Genomic DNA, 24485 nt, shown 5'->3' with positions numbered 1-24485 from the left:
CCGGCAGGCTTCGCCACCTCTCTGATGCTGGCTTGTTTGATGGGGAGGTAGGAAAGAGGGCATCCTTCCCCGAGTTCTCCCAGACTTCCTGCTGGTGTCGGTGGAAGCCACCCTCTTCTCAGGAATGGCGGTGAGAAACAGGCGACGATGTAGTGTCACACGATTTTTTCGTTTATTTCACCTCTGGGGACCAGCAGATGGCGTAATGCTTACATTGGTGGGCTCCCATGTAGTCGACTGCGCTTTGAGTCCCGGACCTGGTGGCTTAAAACACAAGCCAGGAATATGTGTGTGCATGCCCCAAATCCCAAGAGGAGAATGGAGGAGAAGGGATTGTGGTGTGGCCATCCCCTCTGGGGGGTGATTTCTCGCTTTCTGTCTGTCTGTCTTTCTGGTGAGTGCACATGCCCTACCGCCAAAACCTCTCCCCCACCCCCCAAAAAAGAGGAAATAAATTATTTGCTTTGGAAAAAAGTATGAGTAATGTCTCTACTGGTCCAGTTGGAATGATAGGCTCCTTCTTCTCTGGAGGCGGCTTAGGGTAATCTCTTCAGTGACCCCAGGGCAAGGAAGGTCGGGCATGCTTCCATCAAACCCCACACTGTCCTCGGCACCCTCCATGAAGGGGCTCTCGTCTCGTGCAGCCTTCTGTGAGGTGTGTGTGATATGCCGGAGATTCCAGGACAGGGACAACACCTGAGTAACAGCAGTGACCGATGGTGGCAGCTCTAATTTGCATCAGCTCTAACAAGCTGGTGTTGAAACTGGATGGCAGAATGCCAAGGAAGCCAAGGTCAGCGTGCTGCCAAATAACGAAGTGAATCACGCAGTCCAGGGTTTGCACATACCCACGGCCTGCCTACCTCACCCCGCCTCCAAGGGAATGCATGCCGCAGGACCAGTTCGGTGCCTGTGCCCGGCTCTGCTGTGTGTGCGAAAGAAAGCAAAAGCCACGAGACAGCCTTGTTTCTTGAGGAGACAGGTGTGGAGGGAAAGAAAAGTTAAAGAAGATAATCAGGCATGAAGTCAGTGCAGGGAGACACCGTCCTGGGATGGGGCAGGTGGGAGTGTGCAGGGAGAGAGGCCCAGCCCGGGTGGAGTTAGCAGAGTAAACCTGAGCAGACCAGGAAAAGCGAAGGGGTCGAGAACTCAGGCGGTTTAGAACATGGACCTGACACCAGACTGCCCGGGTTTGAATCTAGATGGGCCCTGTGGCCAGGGGGAGGTTGCTTAGCCTCAAGTTTGGGAGCCTCCTTTCACAGCTTCTCCTATTCATTCAGTAATCTGTCAGTTTCTCCCATTCATTCAATAATCTGCAGTTGGACGTGCCAGGCATCGTTTAAAATGCTGGGGACGCAGTGACAGATGGGTCCTTGCTCTGGCCAATCATGCTTTCTGGTAGCAGAAGCAGACAGTAAACGAGCAAATGCAGAAAGTGGTAAGTGCGCACAGAGAATGGAAACAGAGTTATGTAAGAGTGGCTGGAGGGCTGGCAGGTGACGTGGTGGTTAAGGCACTGGACTCCCACAGGGCTGACCGCAGTTCAAGTCCCAGACCTGGTGGCTTGCTTTCTCACTTTCCCTTTTTCTCTTTCTGGTCAAACTGAAAAATGATAGTGATGACTAAAATTAAATAATTCCTTTTTTTTTTCTTAAAAGAGTGGTTGGGCCGACAAGTTGCATGGTCGGTAAGGGCGCTGTACTCCCCGTGACTGACCATGGTTTGAGTCCTGGACCTGGTGGCTTGCTTACTCACTTTCTCTCTCTCTCTTTCTCGTTCTGTACCTCCCTGGTCAAGTTAAATAAATAAAGTTAAATAAAATAATTAAAAAAAAAAAAGATTGGCTGGGAGACTCCTTCAGATATGTGCCCAGGGAGGTCTCTCTGTAGAGGGCCAGGGGCCGGGGCCAGGATGATAAGTAACAGGCGTAGAATACAGAGACTCTGGGGCCAGAAATGGCGTGGCATGTTTGCCATGAGACCTCTGTGGGAGGAGGGATGTGGGCAGGAGGGCGAGTGTAAGTGACGAGGTGGAAGGGAGAAGGGTGGACCAGATTGCCAGAGTGTAGCTTTCACGTAGTGGGAGATGTTCCGATCTTCCATTTTGGTCACTTTTGACAAATGCACGTCAAGACCCAGAACATTTTTATCTCCGCAGAGAGTTCCCTCCTGCTCTTTGCCATTCAGATCTCTCCCAGAAGCAACCAGAAGTTTTGTGTCACCATAGGTCAGTTGTGTTGTTCTACAACTTCACATAAATGGTACCACAGAGTACATACTCTGCTTGGCATTATATTTTCGAGATCGTTCCATGTTGTCACACGCATCAATAGTTAATTTCTTTTTATTTATATTTTTTGAGAGATTTTTGCTATAGGGCGCGTGCGCTCACCAGACAGAGAGAGACAGAGAGACAGAAAGCAGGAAATCACCCCCCAGGGGGGATGGCCATGCCGCAATCCCTTCTCCTCCATTCTCCTCCCGGGATCTTGGGCATGCACGCACACATGCCTGGCGTGAGTTTAAGCCACCGGGTCAGGGACTTGAAGCGTGGTTGACTATGTGGGAGTCAGCAACATAGCCATTACACTAACTGCTGGTCCCAGTAGTTAATTTCTTTTTATTGCTGAGGAGTATTTCACTACATGGGCATACCACAATGTGTTTAAATGTTCTCCTGTTACGGACATCTGGCTGTTTCCAATGGATTGAAATTACATTTCCATTTAAAGCGGCCCCTCTGGCTTTGAGGAGAAGAATTAAGTATTTGGGAGAAAGCATAGAAAAAGAGGGACAGTGGAAAATTATTGTAGTCTAGGGACCAGCAGATGGCATAATGTTTACATTGCTAGACTCCCATGTAGTCAACCATGGTTTGTGTCCAGGTCCCGGCAGCTTGAAATTCACACTGGGTGCATATGTGTTCCCAAAATCCTGAGAGGAGAATGGAGGAAAAGGGATTGGGGCACAACCATGCCCACTGGGGGGGGGGGGATTTCTTCCTTTCTGTCTCTGTCTCTCTAGCAAGTGCATGTGCCCTATAGCAAAAATCTCTCCCTTATAAAAAACGTTATCGTAGTCTGGGTTTAAGGCTGTAAGTGGGTGGTCTGAGGCTAGGGTAGTGATGGGGTGGAAGGTGACAGTGTGTGGCTATCTTACAAGGGTAGAGGCAGTAGGATTCTACCTGTTGGGGGATGGGAGAAGAAAAGACAGAAATGAAGGGAAACGTGTAAGTTATTGGCCTGAGCGACAGAAAAGATGGGAGTCCCATTTACTAACTTGGGGGAGACCAGGGAAGAAGCAGGTTTGGGGTGGGTGAGAAGCAAGGTTCTTTTTCAGAGCATTTGTTGAACGAGGTATGTTAATAGTCAAGTGTTGTTTGATGATAAAGTGAGATCACCCATTCAGCAATTTGGGATTTGGAAATTTAGCATTTGGAACATTCTAAATGTAAATGTCACCTACTGTGACAGGTAAGAGCAGTGCTGAAAAATAGCGGTTTATCTTCAGACAAACCAACAAGAAAAATAAGGAGCGGTAGTGGGGCAAAGAATCTGCTGGGTTAGGAAGGAATCCGTCGACCGAAGGTCTTGAATTTCTGGTAGAATATTTAGAACTGAGTCTGGTAATAGTGCCTTTTTCCTTTGAGGAGGAGGAGGTCTGAGATATTTAGAGGGCCAGAGAGGAGTTCTAGGTTTTGGTCTTGGCTCCAAGCTCTTGGCCAGCATGCAAACCATACCCTCTTCTTTTTTTGGTGGTGGTGGGGTTTGCTATAGGGCACGTGTGCTCACCAGGAAAACAGAGAGAGAGAGAGAGAGAGAGAGAGAAAGAAATCACCCCCGGAGGGAATGGTCACTCTGCAATCCATTCTCCTCCATTCTCCTCTCGGGATCTTGGGCATGCACGCACACGCGCCCAGCATGAGTTTAAGCCACCAGGTCCAGAACTTGAACCTTGGTTGGCTACATGGCAGTCCCGTGACATAGCGATTACACCAACTGCTGGTCCCCACATGCCCTTCTCTAAGTACAAAATTACTTGTTCTACGGTTGCTGGGAAGGGGAAATAGATGAATTCTACTGCAATTGCTTTGAGAAGTATCGAATGTTTGGAATTATTATTATTATTTGGAAAGTTTTTTGCTATAGGGCGCATGTGCTTGCCAGAAAGAAAAGACAGAGAGACAGAAAGTGAGAAATCACCCCGCGGGGGAGGGGGATGGCCATGCTACAATCCCTTCTCCTCCATTCTCCTCTCGGGATCTTGGTCACACATGCACACACATACGGTGTGAGTTTAAACCACCGGGTCCAGGACATGAACCACAGTCGACTACATGGGAGTCCAGCAACATAGCCGTTATGCCAACTGCTGGTCCCGGCATTATTATTTTTTTTAAGTTTCTTTCTTTCTTCCATGATTGAGGGAGCTCGAAAGGGAGTGGGAGACAGAGAGAGAGAGAGACCTCAACAGGAGGATCCTGCTGCTACAGTCTCCTCCTGGCCTCAGGCTGCCCTGGGTCGTGGTTGTGCATGCTTTCATACTCGGGGGGCGTGTGGTGGATGTTTGCAAACCTGGAATCTCCCCATATGGGTCAGCCTTGCAGAACATCACCTCTACCACTGGGCCACTGTTAGGCCCATTGAGCTTGTTGTCGAGTGGCATTTTAGAGTAGAGTGATGGGAGTGGGTGTTAGGTGGAAGGTCGGGAATGTATTGAAGGGGAGGAAGAGTCTTCTAACTGGCTCCTAAGCGCCTAAACAAGAGCCTTGACAGAATAGAGAAGGTATACATCGGAGATTTTTGTTTACTTGTTAGAGGATGTGTGTGCTTGCAGGAAGAGAGAAAGGTAGATGAAAAGCACCCATGGGGGATGATCACGCCATCATCCCTTCTCCATTTCTACCTCCGTTTGGGATTTTGGGCATGCACGCACATGGGCCTGGCATGTTTCTCAAGCCACTAGGTCCTGGACTGGAATCTTGTGGTTGGTCAGATGGGATCCAGCTGCTTTAACCACCAAGCCACATGGCTGTCCCATAAATCTAAGTAATTCCTGAAGAGTTAGATGACCTTGGGGAAAGGCTTTCAGTGCAGATGTGTTGGTCTTCAGGAGCTGGGAACAGGGCAGAGCCGATGAAGGGGTTAGGTGGTTGAGAAAGGGTGTTGGAGTTGAGGGCATGCCTTGGTATAAACTTACTCCAGAGGGGTGCTATGTAGGCAGTTGGGAATGTGGGCTAGCCATTCGGCTTTGCAGGTCGAGCTGGTTAGATGATTTGAGAGTCAGCAGCCCCGAGAATGACTGATACCGTGAGCATGTGAGCTGTCCTAGGGAACAACATACAAGACACTGTTTATTTTGCTCAGCCCAATTGACCTGGTGCCAGAACAACAGGCTGAAGAGTGAAAAATCCTGTCAGTCAGCTGGTGGCCCGAGCGGCTCAGTGCCAGCTGAACAGCTGGACAAACCTTCCCCTGTGTTGAAGACTTGGCTGACCGCTCCAGCGTCTTCACAGATAAAGTCAGATGATGTGCGTGCTTGCGTGTGCGTGTGTGCGCCTGTGTGTATTAAATTAAAATTCGTGACCTTGGATTTAGCGTTCCAGGGCACTAGTTGCTAGGCCTTGGTGTCCCTCTGGACTCCCTGAGGCCTTTCCAGGGATGCTCCATGCCTGGGTTTGGTCTTGGAGAGGCGCCGGAGATCTGGCCAACGCCCAGCACAGCCCAACACAGTCACTGGAGCTGGCCGGCCCTCCTGGAGGTACTGCCTGAGGCTCCAGACCTTCGAGTCCACCAGACCCAGTTATTAGGAGGGGAGGACAGTGCCCTAGTCCTTTGGGGCTTCTTCCAGACAGGGATGTCAGGAAGGTTTTCTGCTGACTTGATGTTGGGAGTGCCCATGGCATGCACAGAAAGATTTAAATGGGGCATTTGTACCTGGGTGGCTCTGCCCTGAGTCATTTCCTCCTGAAGTGATTTCTGCTTCCTTCACTGCCCTCACCATGCCCTTCAGGGTTTGCTTTTGTGGGTTCCCAGATCCAAATGGCACCCTAAATACCCTAAATTTATTCTGTGAATGAGAGAGACAGAGAGAGAGAGAAAAAGAGACAGGCAGACAGACGCCCCCCCCCGCACCCCCAACACACACACATACCCCTCAACAGGGTCTTGACTGCAGTTAACCCACAGCCTCAGCCCACCCCAGATCATGGGTACACGCATGGCTGGCATAGCTGGAGGTCTTTGGATGAGAATCTGGAAACTTCCCTTGGGAGTTGGCCTCAAGAGTGTCCCATTTTAGTGCTGTGCCACCTTCGGCCCTCCAAAATGGCACTGTTACGGTTCTCAGAGCTGGTCCTGAGAGTGGATTACCTCCTAGGTTATATTTTCTCCCTTCTGATTCTGTTTACGATCTCAGTTCCAGGCAGCGTTGCCCCCTGACGGGATCCCCCCACCCCGTGCTCTTCACCATCTAGTACACTTTCCACTTTCTTCTTTCCACCTGTTCTAAAAGTCCTCAGACTTAAAAAAAAGAGTTATTTTATTTTATTTCATTCATCATTACAATTATTTTTCTTTAAATTGGTCCAGAGAGAGACAGAGAGACAAAGTGAGACAGTAAGCCACCAGGTCCGGGACTTGAACCATGGTCGACCATGTAGAAGTCCAGCACCATTTGTATGTGAGACAGAGAGAGAGAGAGAAAGAGAGAGATAGGCACCCTCTACGGGCTGGTCACGCCGTGATCTGGTAATGGACACTGCATGCCAGGCAGGGTCAGGCTGTTTAGGTGGCTGATTCAAGCTGAACACTCGGAGGGTCACATCACCTGGGCCAGAGTCTGCCCTCTTCCTTTATAACCGACACGTAGCAGTGGCATATGATGTGATGAGATTTTTTTCTCTCTCTTTTTTTTTTTTATTTTTTAAGATTTTTGCCATAGGGCCTGCATGGTCACCAGAGAGAGAGAAAGAGAGAGACAGAGAGACAGAAAGTGAGAAATCACCCCTCGGGGGGATGGCCACGCCGCAGTCCCTTCTCCTCCATTCTCCTCTCGGGATCTTGGGCACACACGCACACACGCCCGGCGTGAGTTCTAAGCCACTGGGTCTGGGACTCGAACTGTGGTCAGCGGTGTGGGAATCCAGCACTGTAGTTACCATTCCACCTGCTCGCCCTTTCCTTTCTCTTTAAAAAAAATTTGGCAGAGGAGATACATGCTTACCAGAGAGAGAGACAGAGACAAAGAGGGACAAGGAGAGAGCTACACGTGGCAACAACCATTCTACTTACTTTTCTTTCTTTTTTTTTTTTTTGAGAGGTTTTCGCTATAGGGCGCGTGCGCTCGCCAGACAGAGAGAGACAGAGAGACAGAAAGTGAGAAATCACCCCTCGGGGGGATGGCCACGCCGCAGTCCCTTCTCCTCCATTCTCCTCTCAGGATCTTGGGCACGCACGCACATGCACCCGGCGTGGGTTTTAAGCCACCGGGTCTGGGACGCAAACCGCGGTCCACTACGTGGGAGTCCAGCGACATAACCATTACGCTAACTGCTGGTTCCCTCTCCTTACTTTTCTTTTAAGTAATTATTTATTTAACTTTATTTGTTGTTGTTGTTTTTATTAAGCTGACCAGAAAGAGACAGGGAAAAAAAGGGAAATAGAGAAAGCAAGCCACCAGGTTTGGGACTTGAACTATGGTCAGCCATGTGGGGGTCCAGCACCTTAACCACCATGCCACCTGCCAATCCCCTGTTCTGCTTACTTTAAAAAAATATTTAAAAAATTGTTTTTGTGGGAACCAGCAGTTAGCGTAATGGCTATGTCGCTGGACTCCCACGTAGTCGACCACGGTTCGTGTCCCGGACCTGGTGGCTTAAAACTCACGCCGGGCGCGTGTGCGTGCGTGCCCAAGATCCCGAGAGGAGAATGGAGGAGAAGGGATTGCGGCGTGACCATCCCCCCTGGGGGGTGATTTCTCGCTTTCTGTCTCTATGTCTCTCTCTGTCTGTCTGGCGAGTGCACGCGCCCTACAGTGAAAATCTCTCCAAAAAAAAAAAAATTGTTTTTGCTATAGGGCACATGGACTTGTCAGAGACAGAGAGACAGAGAGAGAGAGAATGAGTAAGCATCCTCTTGGGGGAATGACCATGCCACAGTCTTTTCTTCTCCATTCTCCTCTTGGGGTTTTGGGCACGTGTACACCTGGTGTATCTTTCAAGCCACCAGGTCTGGGACTTGAACTGTGTAGTCAGCCCTATGTGATCCAGGGCCTCTACTACTATACCATCAGGCTGGCCTCGGTTCTGTATACTCCTATAGCTTTGATTTTGGCTACTCTGGGTACCTCATGTAAGTAGAATCCTATAGTATCCTTATTTCCTTGAGGTTAGTAAGGATAAATAAATAGCATCCTCAAGTTTCATTCATGTGTGACGTCTGTCAGAATTTCTTTTTATAGTTGAATAATGTTCCATTTTAAATATGCATCACATTATAGTCATCTATTTATCTGTCAAGGGATACTTGGGTTGTTTTCATCTTTCCAATGTTGTGCTAAATAATGCTACTAGAACATGGGTGGACAAATCTCTCTTCCACTTCCTGCTTTGATTTCTTTGGGGTATGTCCCAAGAAGTGGAATGACTAGATCAGTAATTACATTTTTAAGTTCCATACTGTTTCCTGTGGCAGCTACACTGTCTTACATTCCTATCAGCAAAATACAGGGTTCTAATTTCCCTAAATTCTGCACAACACTTCTTATTTATTTATTTTGAATTTTAAAAATAATTTTTTATTTACATTTAATTGTTGTAAAGCCTTGTGTGGCACAACATAGATCTTCAAAGCATGCATATAATGTGCAACAATCAAATAAAAGATAATACCATATTTACCATGGTTCAACAAAGAATTTTTTTTTTTAATTGCAACCTCCAAATCAGATAATCTAACCAGAAGACAGCCCAGGGTTATTTATTTATTTTTCATAGTAGATATATTAATGACTGTGAGGTGATAACTTAGTATAGTTTTAGGTTTTTTTTAGATGTCAGAGGGCATGAGCGCGGAAGAGAGAGGTGGAGGCAGGGAGAGGATAAAAGAGAGAGAGAAAGCACTCCCCATGAAGGCTGGTCAGCCCACTTTCCTCCAGTGTCCCATCCCATCAGGATCCTGGGCATGTGCAGGTGCACCGGGCATGTTTTTCAAGTCTCTGGGGCTAGGATCTGATCCCTGGCCAGCCATGTGGGATTTAGCCTCCTCTGTGCAGAGCTTCACTGCTATGCTGTGGAACTGGGCTTTATTGTAGTTTTGACTGCGTTGCTGTAATGGTAACATTGAGTGTCTTCTCATGCGTTTATTAACCATTCGTATTATCTTTGGAGAAACGTCTGTTCAAATCCTTTGCTCATTTTTAAATTGGATTGTCAGTTCATTTTATTGTTGGGTTGTAGGATTTTTTGTTTGTTCGTTTGATCTATTCTGGATATTAACCTCTTATCAAATATATGGTTGGAAAATATTTTCTCCTGTTCTGTGGGTTGCCTTTCACTCTGACAGTTGTTTCCTTAATGCATGGAAATGCTAAACTTTGGTTAATTCCAATATACTTACTTTTCTCCTGTTGCCTGTGCTGTTGGTATCATATCTAAGATATTGTTGTCAAATCCAGGGTCATGAAAGGTTTTCTCCTAAAGATTTATAGTTTTAAGTCTTACGTGGAGGTCTTTGATCCTTTTCGAGTTAGTTTTGGTATATGGTGTGAGGTAAGCGTTTCACTTTATTCTTTTGCATGTGCACATCCAGTTTTCCCAGTACTATTTGTTGAAAAACTTTCCGTTTTCTTTTTTTTTTATTATTATTCTATTCAGTTTTACTCATTGTCCTTATTTTATTTTTTTAAAGTTTACCAGAGAGAGATAGTGAAAAAGGAAAAGTGAGAAAGCAAGCTGCTAGGTTTGGGACTCAAACCGTGGTCAGCCATGTGGGAGTCCAGCCGCCCTAACCACAATGCCACCTACCAGCCCCAAGCTGTCCTTTTTCCATTGAACAGTTTTGGCTTAGTTACCAGAAATAGTTTTGGCATTCTTGTTTTTATTTTGGGGTTTTATTCTATAAAGCTGCCAAACTGTTTTCCAAAGTGGAAAACATTTTACCTCCTCACTAACAGTATGGTGATTTTCATTTTCCACGTCTTGGACAAATTTGTTGTCTGCCTTTTGATCATAGCTACCTTAGTGGGTGGAGAAGTTTGAGTTTTGGCCCTTGACATTTAAACACTATGCAACGGTCCAATTTGGAGCAGACAGGTCCTTAAATAAAATGAGGCCCTCCCCACCTAGAACCACAGGGCCAGTTATCTGCCTGGACCCAGGCTGTCTTCTCCTGGAGGGAGTGAGTAACCTCGGGCCGGTCTCTTATCACCTGAGTACTGGAGGCAGCTAATTCCATGTTCACTCTGGGCGAGATAAGAATACATGTGCAAGTACTTTTTGTATTTTAGGTGCTTAATTAATGGTTGATTCAGTTTTACCCTAAATTTCTTGTCAGTGTGTTTTTGCCACAAAACATCCCTGTTGTGATTTAAGTTTTCCAGCAAATATGACTTGTGTGTATATGTGTATATATGTATATACACACGTACATGTATATGTATACATATATGTGTCTGTATGTATACATGTGTGTATGTGTGCATGTATATATATATATTTTTTTTTCTTTTTTGGGAGGGAGGGAGAGCGGGAGGAAAGAACACAGGGAGAGTTACCCTTGACCAGGTCTCCTAACAGTGTGGTCCCCTCCAGCCTTCCAGCAGGATTACTGAATGCACTTGGGGTGTACTTAGCATGCTCAGGTTGACCCAGGATCTGAACCTGGGTCCCCAGATGGCTTCAGTATCGCCTAGCAGCACCCCTCTGCCTTTGCCACTGCAGCAGACTGACTTCCCCGTGTTTTACACATGACAGGATCCTGTCAGACAGCTTGGCCGTCTTTCTCCTGTTCTTCTGGATGTCACCCCGATGTCCTCACACCTATCTCACTCCCGCCCCCGTCTGTAACCTGGCTCGCGGCCGCCTGCTTATCCTCCTTGCCATTTGTCCTGGCTTCAGCACATTATGACAGTGTCCGCTGCATTCTCTTGCCCTCTCAGCCTGGCTCATATAGGGACAACAACATGTCCGTTCCAGGCCTTTTTACCCTGGTTCTGCCGTGTCTGCAGAGACTTGCTCTTGGGGGAGATGACGTCACCCGCGGCCTCCCCGCCTGCGCCCAGGTTGCTAGCTGCTGCAGTAATTGGCCTGGCAGCGCGCTCCCTACAAGGCCGTCCTTCAGCTGGTATTCTGTTAGAGCTGCAAGGTTAACCCCCTTGGGAGTTCCCTTAGACAGCAGCTGTCATGCCTAATTAAGGAGAGACGTGGGAAAGGTGTTCTTCGGGGTGACTTCTTATCTCAGAGAACAGTGGTCTGGCCAGAATGTTTGGAGAGGGGAGGAACCAGCAGTTAGCATAATGGCTATGTCGCTGGACTTCCACGTAGTCGAACCCGGTTCTCATCCCAGACCCGGTGGCTTAAAACTCACGCCAGGCGCATGTGCGTGCGTGCCCAAGATCCCAAGAGGAGAATGGAGGAGAAGGGATTGCGGCGTGGCCATCCCCACTGGGGGGGGTGATTTCTCGCTTTCTGTCTCTCTGTCTGTCTGGTGAGCACACGCGCCCTATAGCAAAAAACTCTTAAAAAAAAAAAGAGAGGAGAGACGAAGACGTGGCAGCAGAACTTAGGCCGCTTGGCAGGAAATGCTTTCCTGGCCACCAAGGACAATGACATGGAGTGTTCCCTAAGAGACTTTGTGCGTCCTTGTTAGGAGTTGGGCAGTAGAACCCACTCCTGTTAAAACTTCTGTGCATCTAGACTGCTAGGTGTTCCGTAGCACAGGTACATGTATGGGAAGTGCTGTTCATACTGTACAAATTAAAAATCCTGAGAAACTAATAAACAAAGCCCAGTGGACTCTCAGATATCTCAATGAGGTGTAATTTTGTGGGTTTTTTTTTTTTTTGGAGAGGTTTTTGCTATAGAGCATATGTGACAGAGAGACAGAAAGGGAGAAATCCCCCCCCAGGGAAAATGGCCATGCCGCAGTCCCTTCTCCTCCATTCTCCTCTCGGGATCTTGGGCACGCACGCACATGTGCCTGGCGTGAGTTTAAGCCACCGGGTTTGGATCTTGAACTGCGGTCGACTACGTGGGAGTCCAGAGACATAGCCATTACACCAACTGCTGGCTAAGACCCTGTAAATTGGACTAACAAAAGATAGATTAACGAAAGAAAATAAAAAGTTGTTTATTAACACATGCATTGTGCATAAACATGGGAACCCCAAGTGATGAGTAAGTCGAAGCTGGACTTACATCAGCAAGAAACAGTACATTATTATATTGTATTCTATTTTGTTTATACAATAGGGAGAGGAAGAGAGAGAGAGAGAGAACCCCTAGAGGGTTCTAGTTAGTCTGGACCCATTTTCCCCCAGTTCTGTATCCTTTCAGGACCTTAGGCACATGCACACATGCCTCTGGAATGCTTTATTTTTTTTTCCTGTCAGGGTCAGGGTTCAAAACCCTGGTCCGCCATATGGGATCTGCTTCCTGTGCACGGCACTTAAATGCTGCACTGCAAGGGAAGCCCCACAATGCTACATTTTTAGAAAAGTGTCAAGACAAAGTAAAAGGAGCAGCTGTTGGGGGTATCAGAGATGAGGAGGCGCACATGTGGGTGTTAATGGTTTGGAGGATGATTTGTGCCCCAAAGTTTCACGTTTTGGACATTGATGTTGGGAGGTAGTGGGGTCTGGTGTGCGGTGATTGCTTCAGTGTGATCACATTATACGGGCAACAGCCTCAGGAATAGATTAATGATGTCTCTCAAGACCCAGCTGAGCTGTAGCTCTCGTGAGAAGGGCTCTTAGTTCCGGCAAGAGCTGGTTGTTGAAGAGACAGTGGCCCAAATCTCTCTCCCTCTGTCTCTGCATGTACTTAGCATCCTCTGTGGTCAGCCATTGCTGACACATGCCTCTGGAATGCTTTTTTTTTTTCTTTCTTTTCCTGTTGGGGCCAGGGCTCAAACCCTGGGCAGCCATGTGGGATCTGCTTCCTGTGCACGGCCCAGGCCTTTGGACTTTCCAGTCACCAGAATTCTAACTGTACAAATAAACTTCCATCTTTCCTGTAAAATCACCCAGACTCAGCTTACGTAGCAATGTAATAACGAATTAAGAGAATGAGGAAATGAACGGTAGATAAAGGCTGGTTTCAGCAAGACTCGTTAAGAATATTCTGGTGCCATCTCGGGGCTGGTAATGGCCTAGGTTTGCCTCTGGTGCTGAACTCAGGGCCTTCCTGGTGGTGGGGGAACTCCTTTACAAATGTAAGTGCCGCTTTTCGAGGAAGTATTTGGTGAGCAGAGTGCTTTCCTGATATTTGCTTTTTGTGCTGGGCCAACTGATGATGGTGTGATGGTTCAGGCAGCTGGAATCCCACATGGCCAACTGCATGCTTTGCGTCCTGGACCCAGTGGCTTGAAAAACATGCTGGGGACGTCCAAGTGCATGCCCAGAACCCCAAGAGGACAGTAGGGAAGGGATTGCAGTGTGGCCATCTCCCTGGGATGTTCTTTCTCACTTTCCCTCTCTCTCCTTCTATCTGTCTCCAGTGAAAGCACACACTCTGTTGTGAATTTAAAAAAAATCCAAAAATAAGTCAATAAATAAAGTCTGAATGCCCAAGTGGAATATTTTAGCGTAGCGTATTCTGCTGCTCTTCACTGTCTGGAGTGTACGGTCTCATGGACGCCCTCTTCAAGACTACGGCCTCTGAGACCCGCACTCCGACAAGACGATGGCTCGTTGCGAGACTTTCAAGGCCTCATCAGCTGGTATCAGAGCAGTGGGGGTAAGAGTTGGCCCCCGTGGTGCCTAGCCAGGAGAGGGTCCCTGAGCCTGGGAGGCCCTCCTTCTCCATTTTCCCTGTGGCCACGTCAGAGATAGTTGGTTGGGCCTGCCAGATTCGTAGGGCCCGCCTAATGAAAACGACTCACGTTCAAGAGCAGATTTTCTTCTTCTATATTGACCCTTCTTTTTTAAAAAAAAAAATTTTTATTTATTCATTCATTTATTTTAATTTGACCAGAGAGAGACACAGAGAGAGAGAAAGAAGGAAAGTGAGAAAGTAAGCCACCAGGACCAAGACTTGAACCTTGGTCGGCCAGGTGGGAGTGTCCAGCACCTTAACCACCATACCACCTGCTGGTCCAATACATTATCCCTTCTTTACCTACCTTTTCTTCCTCTCCTGTACAGTCACACACTTCATAACCTGTCTCTATTTGGGAGAGCTTTATATCTGAGGGTCAAGGCTACAGCCTATAAATTCTCTGCAACTCAGACTTTTACCAACTTCCACTATCTCACTGTTGGGCGGGGAGAGACTGCTTAGAAGACCTGGGAGCCACATTTCAGGTGTTCAGTATCTCCCGTGTCTAGCGGCTACCATCGTGGTCAGTGTGCACCGAAGGCCGCCCTAGGAGGAGTCAGCCTGTGGATGTTAATCTAAGTTGGTTTCCGCTTTCCCAGCCTCTCTAGGTTGGAAGCAGTAAATCCCTGCTGGGAGCGATGGGGAGGGAGAGGGCACTCGGGAGGGGCAGGAGAGGGATGGTCAGTGGCTGGTGTCCTTCAGCGCAGGCCCAGTGGCCTGCTGCACCTCAGGACGACGCCATTGAGCGCACAGCGCGGTGACCTGGTAGCACCATCGATGTTCTTTCCACGCTTGCACTTCAGTTCACAGCCCAGGTAGCTGAAGAAAGGCCGCGCCGTGTTCACAGAGGTGGGGCAGTGTGAAGAGTACGTGGATAAAGTTAAGGACGATGCCCCGGCTGTGGCTAAAACGATGCTGTGTTCTGGTTCAGGGACCTGGGCAGCCAGGGGGAGCACACCGAGGTCGAAACCCCAGGTTACACCGGGAGGCCCTCTCCTTTTGTGAAGCTCAGAGTACACAAACGACGCGTGTGACTTCAGCTGGCTGTGCCCATCACGTCCCCCTGACATCGCCACCTTCTCTCGTCCTGTGGATTGGCCTCCTGGTCCATGGGGCCCAGTTGCAACTGGAGCTTTGTCACTGACACGGCCCTCACGGTCCCCTGTCTGTGGGACCTTGGCAGTTGGGCTTGTTTGCAGTGGACTCTGCTGGAGCTGACCACCTCGTGGACAGCCACTGGGGGCGGTGGCAGCGAAGTGCGGTCAGCTGTCTGGCCTGCCACGTTAGACCCCAGCTAGCAGAAACAAAACAAAACACACGGCCCAAATCCAGCACTCCTTTTGCGCTTCCTCTGCTGTCGTTTCTCTTGCATGTAGAGAAAAATGACTAAGCCAGGAGCGGGGAAGGCCACAGTCACATAGCTGGCGTGTCTGGTTCTCGTGGGAAGCAGTCCGTCCGTGGCTGCTGGCTCCATCCATTTGGCTCTCTCTTTATTCCTCTTTTAGGCCGAGGAGTCCTGTAAATGTAATGGCTGGAAAAACCCCAACCCTTCTCCCACTCCCCCGAGAGCGGACCTGCAGCAAATCATTGTCAGTCTCACGGAATCCTGTCGGAGCTGCAGCCATGCCCTGGGTGAGTCCCTAAAGCTCTGGGAAACTCAGAGCCGGTTCGTTGCCTGAGAGCCCTAACTTCCTACGTCCTGTGGGGTAACCAAACCTGACCGCTATTTACATCTGTCCATGAGGCCAACAGCAGAGTCTGTCTAGTCTGGTGAGTTGGCGGGAGGGATTCCTGTGAGAGACAGTCCCTGCACTGTTTGCGTTGACTGCTTAGTTGTCTCTCTGCCATCTTGGCCAGAGCTGGGGGGATAGGGCAGAGGGGGTGTGGCCAGATGCGATGGACATGGCAGCTGAGCTGTTAGAATAAACATGTGGCACAGCCTGGCTCCTTCTGATGGGGAGCCTGATGGCCTTTGATCCCAGGGTCGAAACTTCAACCATCATTCTTTGCTTAGTAATAGTAACCGCGATGATGATTTTCTGAGTCTGTGAAGGTCCTGGGGGTGCTGCCTAGTTTCCTGGATCTGGTAGTTCTTTCTTCATGGCACTCTAACTTGGACTGAGTGAAGGTTGACTTGCATTTTCTCTTTCAACTTTCTTATCAGTCCCTGAAGGACCATGCATGTCAGGAGGGCAGGGTCGGCTCTGTTGCAGAGTTACTTAGCAGTACCATGCCAATATGTTTTCCTGCGTCCTAATACTAGCTTTAGGGAAAAAAAATTAATTTCTTTGGAGTATATAATTTTTTTTTGGTTTTTGGTTTTTTTAAGAGGTTTTTGCTATAGGGCACTCACCAGACAGACAGAGACAGAGAGACAGAAAGCGAGAAATCACCCCCCAGGGGGGATGGCCACGCCGCAATCCTTTCTCCTCTATTCTCCTCTCGGGATCTTGGGCACACACGCACACGTGCCCAGCGTGAGTTTAAGCCACTGGGTCTGGGACTCAAACCACGGTCGACTATGGGGGACTCCAGTGACATAGCCATTACTCTAACTGCTGGTCCCTTGAGTAGATAACATTTAATTGGGAATTGATGTTTCCTTGATATTAAGAGTCCAGTCCACACAGGCTCTTAGGCTATTACCTATTTTTCTGCCTTCGGTTACCCTGTTCCATTCTTGAAGAATGTCAGTAAGTCCAGTTTGCAGTCCCTTATCGGGAGGGCAGAGCATTCTCACTGAGCTTGCTCTTCCATCAAGCCGTTTGTAAAGGGGTGGTTTCTTTGGCCATTACCTCTTTTGCAAGCTTCACATGGTGTGGCATCCCCTGCCAGGGGAGCGTTTGTGAGGCCAGGTCTGAGGTGCTGTTTGTGCTCAGCTGGAGAGCGTCTCTGTACCTCACAGAGCAAAAGCCTAGGTCGTGTGATCTTCCCAAGAAGTAGACGCACTGCAGTAACTTCCGAAAAGGGGCATCTGAGGCAGAACGGATGAGCCGGGGAAATAATGCTGACTGAGGGAGGTAAGCCAGGCTCTGAAAGACAGATGCCCTGTGTTCTCGCTCGTTAGTGAGAACTGAAAGACCCGATCGCACAGGAGACAGCGAATGCCGCACACGGAAAGGGAAGGGAGATGGGGGAGTCAGTCCTTGGTTAACAGATACACGAGTTCGTGTCAATGTGGAGCGAGTTGTAGAATCCTACATCGCATGAACCAGAGTGGTGCCTATTCAATATGTAGGGCAGAATAGCAGAAGAACAGATTTTTTTTTTCATTTTTTTAAGAACTTAAAAAATATTATTATTTATTTTAATTTGACGGGGGGTGGGGGACAGGGGAAGAAAGTGAAAAAGCAAGCTGCCATGGCCAGGGCTTGAACTGTGGTTGGCCATGTGGGAGTCTAGCGCCCTTAGCCACCACACCACCTGCCGGCCCCAACAGGAGAACAGATTTCAAATGTGCATAGCACAAGGAATGATGCATATTGAAGAGGGTGGATCTGCTTATTGCCCTGACTTAATCATTGTACTGTATATACGTTTTCGAAAAAACTACTGTACTCTCCAAAGTTGTACACTATACATGAATTAGGGTTCATAATGAATATGACTTTAAAAAGGAAATAAAAACACCAGTAATTTTATCATTATATTGATTTAACTAGTGTCTAAAGTTAGGTACATTCTTATTTTTTAAGTATTCAGTACAAAGGAAAAATTCTAAAAATGATCGAATTTATAATTTACCTTTTTTAAAGAATTATTTTATTTAGCTTTATTTATTTATTTATTTAACTTGACCAGAGAGGGACAGAGAGAGAGAAAGAGAAGGAAAGTGAGAAAGCAAACTGCCAGGTCCGGGACTTGAACTGTCATTGGCCATGGAGGAGTCTAGAGCCCTTAACCACTCCAACAACTGCCGGCCCCTATAATTCACTGTTTCTACAGGCGATCTGAGAGTGAGTCCCCTTTAGAATTGCCTAGCAAAATATGATGCAGTAAAAAACCGGGCTCAAGAAATTCTTATGCTGGGAACCAGCACTTAGCATAATGGCTATGTCACTGGACTCCCATGTAGTCGACTGCAGTTCGTGTCCCGGACCCGGTGGCTTAAACTCACGCCGGGCGCGTGTGCGTGCATGCCCAAGATCCCGAGAGGAGAATGGAGGAGAAGGGATTGCAGCGTGGCCATCCCCTCTGGGGGGTGATTTCTCACTTTCTGTCTTTCTGTCTCTGTCTGGTGAGCGCACACGCCCTATAGTGAAAAACCTCTCAAAAAAAACCAAAAAAGAAATTCTTAAGCGAGAGCTTGATTTGTATTTCCTATTGATTGGGAGAGCCTATTATCCTACATCAATTCACATTTAAAAAAAGGATCTTCTTTTTCCTTAGCTGATTGTCTCCATTCTGAGCATGTAAACACACAAATGCCTGAAGGCAAGAACAGAGCTTTAAAAAAATGTGCACCGTTCAAGTCCTGGACCTGGTGGCCTGGAAAGTATTCTGCGCATGAGTGTGTGTGCCCAAAGTCCTGAGAGGAGAATGGAGGAGGAATTCTGTGGGCTGTCCCCTCTGTATCTCTGCACCGGATGCACACACTCCATAGCAACCAAACAGAACAGAACAAAGCAGAGCACCTAAGTAGGAAGGCGGGTGGGGGCGGTGGGGAAGTGGGTCTCTGAGGCTGACCTACATGGGCAGGTGCAGTCCCCAGGCTTCCCCGAGCACGCCAGGCGTTGGGCGCCATGTCCCGGCTGGCTCTGTTGGGGTGGACGCAGCATCGAGACGCTATTAGGATGCTCTGTTTCTCCCTTTCTCTCTTGCTTTGGGCAGAAATAAATAATGTATAAAAAAGAAAAGCTAGAAACAATTTACATATTCCAATGTAGGAGATAATTGGTTGCATTAGGAAAATCAATATTTACAAGATGGCTGTTAGCCAAAAAGGTGTGTTTTGCAGCATGAAAAGACAATTTTTTTTAAGAGAGATTTTTGCTATAGGGCACGTGTGCTTTCTGAAGAGACAGAGACACAGAAAGTGAGAGATCACCCCCTGGGGGGATGGCCATGCCATAGTCTCTTCTCCGTTCTACTCTGGGACTTTGTGCACATATGTACATGCGCCCAGCGTGACAGGGTCAGAGTGAGGGTCGTGAGAGAACACAGTGCCTGAAACCTAAGTGAAGACGCCGTTAGCTGTTACTGCTGTTAGGAGGAGTGCTACCACACTCAGGGCTCCTTCATGTCAGACAGCAGGTACCAGTTCTGTCCAGTTTAATCAGCAAATAGTATTTATGAGAAGGGTGCTGGTAACCCCGAGGAGCTCAGAACATTGGGAAAGCAGGATTTGGTCTGGTTTGAGGATCTCGGCAGCAAAAATGGGTGGATGCTGCCCTGAAGGATCCAGCTCCCTCCTCCTCTGGCTGCGTGGGCACAGAGAGGCTCGGAGGGCGTGGAGCCTGTCGTAGGTCTGACCCTGCGTTTCAGAGAACTGCTCCACGGAGGTGGTCCTTCCCCACAGGTAGGGATGCTGGCCCGAGGACCGCCCCGGTCCTTCGCGAATATCTCCTCATTTTAGTAGTTTAGGAAATGCAACATTACGAAGGGAAAAGCAAACGTTTTCTCTCTACTGTCACTCCACGCAGAACTGTCAGTGACCAGATGTCGCCCCTGCTCCTTCGCCACTCACATCCCAAGCAGTTCCCCGCCTTTCTGAACCCTGCAGGGTGTCCTGTAGTACAGCTCAATTCTGACACGGCTGACCCGGAGGTGTGGGCTCAGTCACACCTCGGCCCCACTTCAGACGCCAGTCACAAGTCCCAGCTGGGACCTGTGCTTCTGAGCCACTGGCTATGAATTGTCCTGGGTTTCTATAATTTGCTAGGGCAGCACTCAGAACTCAAGGAGACACTTACTCCATTTATCTTTATTTTTAAACATTTAATTTTATTTAGTTATTACTATTATTATTTTGAGTTGACCAGAGAGAGAAAGAGGGAGAGAGAAAGACAGAGGGAAAGTGAGAAAGCAAGTCTCCAAGTCCGGGACTCGAACCTTGGTAGACCATGTGGGAGTGTAGCGCCTTACCCACCACACCACCTGCTGGCCCCCATTTGCCAGTTTTTTTTTATAAAGAATGTTATAAAGGGTGAAGAGGAAGGGGTGCGCAACGTCAGGAATGCGGGAACAGGGGCGGAGGTTCCTTACCCTCTCCAGGCATGGCACCCTGCAGGTGCCTGCACACACTCTCCAACCTGGACAGGCCTCACATCCGGAGTGCGAACTTTGTATAGCGCTCAGTACACACACACACACACACACACACACGCACACATGCGTGCACACACACACACACGTGCGTCCTTTCCAAGAGCTTGGTAGGTGGGGCTAAAAGTCCCTATCCTCTAATCCTCTAAGCATTTGTTTTTTCTGGTAACCAGCGTCATCCTGAGCTACCTAGGAGCCCCACCCGAAGTCACCTCTTTGGAATCAATTCGGGGAGCTCAGAAAGGCTCTTCGTGAATTCCAGACTCCCCCATCCCTGTGGCTGGCCTCCACATTTTAGTAGCTTTGTGACAGGCACTGGGCACAGAGCCCAGGGATCTGTGCGGAGTTATTGACAGTGATTGTCTCACGGACTGGAGTTATAAGTGTCTTAAAATTTCTTCTCCCTCTTTTCTTTCTTAGTTTCCCTCCATACATACTTTTCTGTGTTTTCTTTTTAAGTTTATTCATTTTTTTTACATGAAGAAAGAGAGACAGACAGACTGATTGACTCCTGACAGGGCCTTACCATGCTCCGTTTCCCTCTGCCTCCCAGCTGGTCAAGGTCACAGGTGTGTGGGCCTGTCTGGCACGTTCAGGTCAACCTGGGACTCGACCCCAGGCCTTCCGTGTAGCTCGGGTGTCATTCTGCAGAACTCTGGTGCCCGTAGCACCTCAGCTGGGCCATCGCACGCTTTCTTAAAACTGCAATGTCTGAAGTGTGTGCAGTGCACTTGGAGTTTCTGTGGATGCTCTGGTTTATTTGCTGATCTTCATAGAAGAGCTCTAGGGAAAATAAAGGTTTCTGATTACTCCTCCTTCCTTTCCCTCTCCCCTGCTTTTTAAAAGTTTGTATTATATTGGGACCAGCAGTTAGCGTAATGGCTATGTCACTGGACTCCCACGTAGTTGACCACGGTTCGAGTTCTGGACCCGGTGGCTTAAACTCACACGAGTGCGTGTGCATGTGTGCCCAAGATCCCGAGAGGAGAATGGAGGAGAAGGGATTGCGGCGGCGTGGCCATCCCCCCTGGGGGGTGATTTCTCACTTTTTCTCTCTGTGTCTCCAGTGAGCGCACACAACTTACAGCAAACAATTTTCTCTTAAAAAATTGTATTATGAAAAGTTTTAAACACCTGATAAAGGTGGAAAAAAGAGTTGAAGAACTGCCTTATATCCATCACCCAGCTTTTAATGATCATTAACATTGCCAGTTTTGTTTTACCTTACTTCTTCCACCTTCTCCCCTTTTGTTTTCGCTAGTATATATTAAGTTTCAGACATTTTATCTTACTCATGTAGGTAACCCACAAAGCAGAGGTTGGAGTCTAGGGATCTCTATCAGGAATCACGCTAGCCTGAATTCTCAAGTGCATTTCAGTTGGTGTACACTGTTGAGTTTTCAAACAGCCAGCATCTGAGCATGGCTGATACAGTTGCCAGAAATCTTACATGTGTCAGTGTCTGGAGACTCGTCAAAACAAAACCCTCGAGCTTATCTGCTGAGGTGGTATCTATTCCACCTGATTGATTGAATGTTGGGTATCTTTTGCCTCCACTGTGCATGCTATTTTGACAGTGAGCTCTGGGACCAGCAGTTAGCGTAATGGCTGTGTTGCTGGACTCCCACGTAGTCGGCATGGTTCGAGTCCTGGACCTGGTGGTTTAAACCCATGCCAGGCGTGTGTGCGTGCGTGCCCAAGATCCCAAGAGGAGAATGGAGGAATGTGGCCATCTCCCCCAGGAGGTGATTTCTCGCTTTCTGTCTCTTTGTCTCTCTCTGTCTTTCTGGTGAGCACACACGCTCTATAGCAAAAAAATCCTCTCCAAAAAAAAAAAAAAAAGTAATACTTTTTGGGAAAGCAAATGGCATGGCAGTTAAGGTGCAGGACTCCCACATGGCTGACTGTGGTTCAAGTTCTAGATTTGGTAGCTTGCTTTTTTTACTGTTTGTCTCTCTCTGTGTCTCTCTCTGTCTCTCTCTGGTGAGCACATGTGACATATAGCAAATTAAAAAAATAATAATAAAATTAAATCTTTAAAAAAATTAATACTTTTATTTAACCTACTGTTTGTATTGTATCCATTAACCAAAAAAGGTTCTTCGTAGAATATTTTCCTCTCCATTAAGCAACCAGTCTGGAATCACATGCATATTTAGTAGTTGTATCTCTTCGTCTCTTATACTCTGGTGTAATCCTTCAGCTTTTTATTATTATTTTTAATTGTTTTATTATTATTTTTAATCATTTATGACAGTGGTATTTTTATAGAGGCATGCTTTAAATTTTAAAAATGAACTCATTAAAAAGCTAGGAGAAAAATATTGTACAATTAGGTTGTTTCTTAGTTATGTAAGTGAGACCTTTACAATTAAGGCCTTAAAGAAATGCCAAACATAGAAATGCCAAACTTCCCCCAAAATTAAAATTTCCATACCAGACCAGCCGAACAAAAACCTCAACAATTTACAAGCGTTTGCGATGAACGTGATAGACTAATGGTTAGTATGTAAAGTTCTTTCAAGGCAATCAGGAAATGACCAATACTCTACAAAGAGCATGCCGAAGGTCTTGAATAGTCAGGACCCAGGAGAAAAAGTACAGATGGCCAGAAATATGGAAACAAACAACTCCCAGGGCATTCCAGTGAATGCAAATTGAAACAGTGGGGCATGCCCATTAATTTTGAAAAGATTGATTAAATTACCACGAGTTGTTCTCCACTGTTTTTTTTTGTAGGGAAGGGGTGTTTCTCACACTGTGGGTGCATTGTGTACTGATGAGCACTTTATGGGGGGTGCGAAACAAGGGCGCATACATTCTACTCTTACATAGCAGTGGCTCCGCGTCCCGAGTTCTGTGGACATGTGTGCCTTGTAGTCCACGGATTTTTTTATTGCTCAGTTTTTAATAATATGCTCCAAGACCTGGAAATTATAGTGGCAGATCTCTTAATGAAAACATGCTTTTAGATAATCGAAAGGAACCTATTTGCATCAAAAATCTTTTTTTTTTTTTTTTGAAGAAAAGATTAAGGTAAAGGCTTCTTTTAACATTTTTAAAATTTATTATTGGTGGGCAGAGATTTTTGCCATATAGGGCATGTGTGCCTTCCGGAGAGACAGAGTGAGAAATCACCCCCCACGGGTCATGGCCATGCTCCAATCCCTTCTCCATTCTCCTCTCGGGGTTTTGGGCATGCATGCGACGTGGACCTGGTGAGAGTTGCAAGCCACCGGGTCCAGGACTCAAATAGTGGTCGGCCACGTGGGAGTCCAACACTTTAACCAACACTGTACCACCTGCTGGCCCCAGGATAAGGGTTTTCTTTTTTTCTTTTTTTTTAAGGATTATTTTGTGTAATTTTATTTATTTATTATTATTCTTCAACTTGACCAGAGAGAGACAGAGAGAGAGATGGGGAGAGTGAGAAGGCAAGCCCCTAGGTCTGGGACTTGAACTGTGGTCGGCCATATGGGACTCTAGCACCTTAATCACCATGTAACCTGCAGGCCCTAATAAGGGTTTCTTTTCTTTCTTTCTTTTTTTTGGGGGGGAGAGGATTTTGCTATCTGGTGTGTGTGCTTGCCAGAAAGACAGAAAGAGACAGAGAGACAGAAAGTGAGAAATCATCCCCCCCAGGGAGGGATGGCCATGGCGCAATCCCTTCTCCTCCATTTTTTTGGGATCTTGGGCACGCACGACACGCACATGGCGTGAGTTTAAGCCATCGAGTCCGGGATTCGAACCGTGGTCAACTACATGGGAGTCCAGCAACATAGCCATTACACTAACTGCTGGTTCCAATAAGGGTTTCTTTTAATAGAAGTGACCCTTTTTGGTTTAACTGTGTTATCAGTGTAGTAAGAGGTTTAGCTTTGCAGTTAGCGTGAGATATAGTTAGGTTTGTTGTCATGGATTGGGGCTGACTGGGGGCTCCTGAATGAGTCTAGAGAGAGGTTAACAAGTTTCATTCTGCTCAGTAGCCACAGAGGGTAAGGGGCCGTCTTTGGCTTTGATAGAGATGCAGTTGTTTGAGGAAAGTGGTGGTTTAAGAAGGTCAGCCTGGTGGCCGAGCGAGCAGTCGTTACTGCAGGCTTGAGCTCTGCGTGGCCCCCAGGTAGGAAGGGGGGAGACCATGATTCTGAAAGGGCGAGAGTGCTCCGCTGAATCCAGTGGCTGAATTC

The 24485-nt window shown here is 47.5% G+C and overlaps 1 protein-coding gene across 1 annotated transcript in view; it reads left to right on the top strand.

The window, feature by feature from the left end:
- Positions 1 to 1411: 1411 nt before the first annotated feature.
- The window catches only part of KAT2B (lysine acetyltransferase 2B), a gene marked incomplete at its 3' end in the record, with an annotated part of 88227 nt that continues 65153 nt past the window's right edge, over positions 1412 to 24485 (top strand). Inside the window, exons 1-2 of the mRNA XM_006161870.2 lie at positions 1412 to 1438; positions 15540 to 15666. Of these exons, the coding sequence (XP_006161932.2) occupies positions 1427 to 1438; positions 15540 to 15666 (139 nt within the window). The remainder of the gene's footprint in view (positions 1439 to 15539; positions 15667 to 24485) is intronic.

Source organism: Tupaia chinensis, unplaced genomic scaffold (assembly GCF_000334495.1).
Source record: "Tupaia chinensis unplaced genomic scaffold, TupChi_1.0 Scaffold139389_1, whole genome shotgun sequence".
NCBI classification, from domain to species: Eukaryota; Metazoa; Chordata; class Mammalia; order Scandentia; family Tupaiidae; genus Tupaia; species Tupaia belangeri.
Note: the sequence above shows the minus strand (reverse complement) of the source record. Positions and strands in the feature narration are given on the sequence as shown.